This window comes from Penaeus chinensis, chromosome 39 (genome assembly GCF_019202785.1).
Source record: "Penaeus chinensis breed Huanghai No. 1 chromosome 39, ASM1920278v2, whole genome shotgun sequence".
Classification (NCBI taxonomy): domain Eukaryota; kingdom Metazoa; phylum Arthropoda; class Malacostraca; order Decapoda; family Penaeidae; genus Penaeus; species Penaeus chinensis.
This window is the reverse complement of record NC_061857.1, coordinates 26523408-26528407: the sequence shown is the minus strand read 5'-3', so window position 1 is coordinate 26528407 and position 5000 is coordinate 26523408. Positions and strand designations below refer to the sequence as shown.

Sequence of the window (5000 nt, the reverse complement as noted above, 5' to 3'; positions counted from 1 at the left end):
CAAACTAGAATTCACTTCATTCCAATTCTCTCCACGCTACAGTCAGGTCATTCAACACATCGAGAATAACTGCCACTTCTCCCTTTCCCACGAGCCTGATAGCTTTCTCCACTTTGCAGTTTTGCGTAAATCTTGCATTTCTTCGCTGTCGCTTTGCAAACCTGAAGTCTCGTGAATGATGTTTCTTTTTTTTCTTTTTTTTAAGTGTCTGTCATATATATATATATATATATATATATATATATATATATATATATATATATATATATATATATATATATTTATTCATATGTGTGTGTGTGTGTATCTATTTTTCTACACACACACACACACATGTGTGTGTGAATGTTTATTGAATGTGTGCAAAGTTACGAACAGTTTCTACTTTCTCCGTTTTCCATTTCCCCTTACCTTCGGCTTGCCTTTCCTCGTCTCCTTTCCCCTCCGCCCCTTCTCCGCCCTTCCCCAACTTCGCGGCCGCCATTCTCACTCTGCTCGTATTCCTTCTCTTCCTCTGCTGTTCCTGTTGGCACTCCCTTCCCTCTCGTCTATATTCCGCTTTTTCTCTCTCTCCTGCTATTCCTCCTGTCTCTCTATTTGACAACTTGGCTTCCCCATCAATTCAAGTTTTGATTAATTCTGTCTTATTATATAGTTTGTTTTCTTAGATATATGCTAGATATGGCCATGTATGGGATTTTTGTTTTTCATTTTTTTAATAGTCAGAATTCTCACACTCCTTCCTTAAAGTTGGCATCCCAGCGGAGGATAGTCCCAGGCTTTGTCTCCTTCTCAATACACCTTTTTCCTTTTCATCTTTCTCTCTGTTTCATTTTCTCGGCCTCTTTTCACAGTCACACTCCCTCGCTCGCTATCTGGCTGCCTGTCTGTCTGTCTCGCTCTGCGTGTCGCTGTGTCTCTCTCTCTCTCTCTCTCTCCGGCTATCTGTCTACCAACCTATCGTTCTGTCTATCAGTCTGCCTGTCTGTCTATCCTATCCACTGACCTATCTAGCTACTATATCTGTCTCATCCTCCCTCCCTTCCTCCCCCTTCTCTCAATCTTTCTCTCTTTCTCTATCTATTCATATATCTATTTATATATGATATATATATATATATATCCCCCCTTCTCTCTCTCTTGGTCTCTCCCTATTTGTTTGTCTGTCTGTCTCTCTTTCCCTCCCTCTCTCTCTTTCATTTCACCCATTTATTTAGTTATCTATCCCTTCCCCTCCCCTTCCCCCTCCCCGCATCCGCGCCTCGTTCTATCCCCATTAGAACCAACCTCCTCATGCCATCCACACATCCGATTCCGCTCGTAGCATTTCCATTCCATGTAGTCTACGTCCCTGATGACCTGCCCCCAACACCCTCTCCTCCAAACCCGAACTCCAGGAAATAGCAATACACTGTCTAACTACTCTCGACTTCGCTAATGTCCTTTCCATCTCTGGTACCCTTCCGTACTTTTCATAAGGGGGCTGTCTCTCTCTCTCTCTCACTCTCTCTCTCTCTCTCTCTCTCTCTCTCTCTCTCTCTCTCTCTCTCTCTCTCTCTCTCTCTCTCTCTCTCTCTCTCTCTCTCTCTCTCTCTCTCTCTCTCTCTCTCTCTCTCTCTCTCTCTCTCTCTCTCTCTCTCTCTCCCTCTCTCTCTCTCTCTCTCTCTCTCTCTGTCTGTCTGTCTCTCTCTTGGTCTCTGCCTATTTGTCTGTCCGTCTGTCTGTCTGTCTCTGTCTGCCTCTCTTGGTCTCTGCTGATTTATTTGTCTGTCTGTCTGTCTCTCTCTCTCTCTCTCTCTCTCTCTCTCTCTCTCTCTCTCTCTCTCTCTCTATTGATCCTGTCCCCTCCTTCATCCCCCTACCCCAACCTCCCTCTCTCACTCTTGCATTCTCTATTTATTATATCTTATGAATACCTTTTCACACTTCATTATACCAGGCCTCGCGTCCTGCCATCGCCCTGTCCCCCCCCCCTCCATCCCCCTACCCCAACCTCCCTCTCTCACTCTTGCATTCTCTATTTATTATATCTTATGAATACCTTTTCACACTTCATTATACCAGGCCTCGCGTCCTGCCATCGCCCCGGCCTCCTCTCAGGGGCAGACGCGCTCGGGGGAATTGGATTACTGAATTAGAGAAAAGACAAGGACTAACGCTGATGGAATGTCAGCTTTAAGAATGTCTGAGAGAGGCTTGTGACTTGTACAATGTATGAATTATCAGAAAGGAAGGTGAGGGCAAAGTTGGGGGAAACTTTTATAGGGGGAAGTAAGAAGAAAACAATGGTATGTGATTATTATATGAGGAGAGGCTGTTATGAATGAATAATATGGAAACAACTTATGAGGGGAAACAGGAAATAAGGTTCGTATGAGAGCAAAATAGGAGGAAAAAAATATGAGAATTATAATAATGAATAACTCTAATGAAGGGATCTTCGAAAATAAAAGGTCTTATGAAGGGAAACGAGGCAATACACGTATGGGAGTAAAGTAGGAAAAAAGCTCGTGTGTGGGCAAAGAGGAAATACGGTCTCATGGGGACAAATAGAGGAAAAACTCGTATGAGGGAAAAGTAGGAATAAAAGTTCTTACCAGAGAAAATAGGAGAAAAAGGCAAGATAGGAAAGAGTATAAAAAAAAAAAAAAAAAAAAAAACAGACAGATAAAAAAACAAAAAACACGAGAGCGAAGAGGGGGAAATAGTATTTATGAGGGAAAGAGGTGAACATTTTCTTATGAGAAAAGAAAGGAGGAAAAAGTCTTCTGAATGCAAAGTAGGAAAAGAAAGTTTGATGGTAGGAAAGTGGAAAAAAAAATCTTAAAAGGACGATGTAGGAGAAAAAAAGATTCTTTTGAGGGGAAATAACAATAAAAGTATGATGAAATGTAGAAAAAAAGTTCTAATCAGAGAAAAAAGAAAACCTTCCAAATACATGCCCAGACCTGCAAACACTCACCAAAGGCCCCGACAGATCCCTCAGGGCGATGGCCCGACCTGTGTTACTTACTTATTCACGTGTGTCACCGCCGAACACGGAGCAGAAGCGCCAGTAACAAGGAGCTACTTAGAAGGAACCTGTTACACTCGAGATGCGCTGAGCTGGCCGTGTGCACCGCCGCCGATTCTTCGCCTGGAGAGGGAGAGAGAGGAGGATGCTGGGTTGTATGACTTATGACTGGCTGACTGTATTTGTGTATTTATGTGGTTTGGGGTTTGTACCTGGGGGGTTGGTAGGGGGTGGGGGTGTATGTGTGGGGGGGGAGAGGGGAGTATGGGCGTGTATATATTTGTTTTCTGTCTTCGTTTGTGTCTGTCCGTTGATTTATCTTTCTGCTTGTTCGTGTGTCTATTTATACATTCATCTATCTATCAATCTGTAGTACGCAAGCTGATATCCACCAAGATCGATAAACAAACCCTATATTATAACAAGACATAGGTTTTTCCTCCACTTTCTTTTTAAAACTTGGAGTTCCTTACCGTTAACGATGTGGACGAGGACCGAAGCGGCCTGAGCAAACTGCGGCGCACACGTGTAGTTTCCCGAGTCCCCCTTCAGCGCCCTTGTCAGGAAGAGCTTGGAAGTGGTCCTCTCGGGCGTCTTCTCGATCTCCACGCTCACGCCGCCCCTGTGAAGGACGGGGAGAGAGGGTGGTGAGGCGTCTTTGGTCTGATTCATAATGTGGGCTTTTATATTTGGACGCGGGGATCTATTCAGATTTTTCTCTCTCTTTCTTTCTCTCTCTCTCTCTCTCTCTCTCTCTCTCTCTCTCTCTCTCTCTCTCTCTCTCTCTCTCTCTCTCTCTCTCTCTCTCTCTCTCTCTTAAGCATGTATTTGGACACACACACGCATATGTACCCATAACTCCTCCCATTATGACATGCACACACACACACAAAACTCCCTCCCCCTTCCACGCGCCCAACCCATAAAACATATACACATAAGAGGAAGAAGTCGTACCCAAGCACAACCAAAATACCTTCCCTTTCTCGCGCAAAAGTGGTCGTACCTGGGAGAGTCGTAATCCAGCTTGCTCATGTCTCGGTACCAGCTGACGACCCCCACGTTCTCCGAGTGAGTGTTGATGACGCAGAAGAGTCTGATGGTCGAGCCGTTCTTGATGAAGATCTCCTTCGGTCCGTGGATGCTCGCGTGTTGAACTGCATCGGCAGATTTATCAAAGTTCTATCATCAATATGTATTAATCAAGCATATAATGGAATGCAATTTGTGAGGAACAAACAATAGAATGGACTTTGAGAAAAATAAACAATGGAATGTACTTTGGTAAGACTGATGATGGGGCAGAAAGGGAGAGAGTTGATAGGGCAATAGGGTGTGAGGGGACTGATATTGCAATAGAATGCGAGAAGATAGAAAAGAAGATTGATAGTGGAATAAAACAGGAGGTGATTGATAATTGAATGGACTTCAGAGAGTTGTTAATGGATAGCAGGACAGGAATGGAGTTTAAGTGGCTTGATAATGGAATAGAATGGGGGAGGACTGATGATGAAATATACTATCAAAATTGGAATGAACTTTGAGAGAAGAGATAATGGAATGGATTTGGAGAGGAATAAAAATGGAATGAACTGGAAAGATAAGGGAATAACCTGGGAGAATACAGATAATGGCAAAAAGAGTGGGAGATAATGGAGTAGAATGTGACAAGATAGATAATAAAATATAATACGAGAGGACTAATAATTGAAATAAATATAACAGGTTTATGAGGGGTGGAACTAACAATGTAATAAAACATGACAGGGTTGATAATAAAAGGAAATATGAGAAAATACAGTACATGATGGAAGAGAATAAGGGAAAATAGACAATGGAATAGATTGTAAAAGAACTTAATGTAGTCTCCTTTAATTCTTCCATTTATATGAAACAAAAAGATAATTCTTATTAAAACAGCAACAGCAACAACTAAAATTCCCCCCTCCCCCCACACACACTCCAAAAAAGTGAATGAATGAATAAA

At 42.7% G+C, this 5000-nt stretch overlaps 1 protein-coding gene across 1 annotated transcript in view; it reads right to left on the bottom strand.

Annotated features, from left to right (window-relative positions):
* LOC125046773 (protein sidekick-1-like) overlaps window positions 1-5000 on the bottom strand; it is a 33337-nt gene that overhangs the window by 1395 nt on the left and 26942 nt on the right. Inside the window, exons 5-7 of the mRNA XM_047644710.1 lie at window positions 4020-4170; window positions 3487-3635; window positions 3014-3136 (exon numbers count right to left, since the gene is read on the bottom strand). Coding sequence (XP_047500666.1) covers window positions 3027-3136; window positions 3487-3635; window positions 4020-4170 — 410 coding nt within the window. The 3' untranslated portion in view covers window positions 3014-3026. The remainder of the gene's footprint in view (window positions 1-3013; window positions 3137-3486; window positions 3636-4019; window positions 4171-5000) is intronic.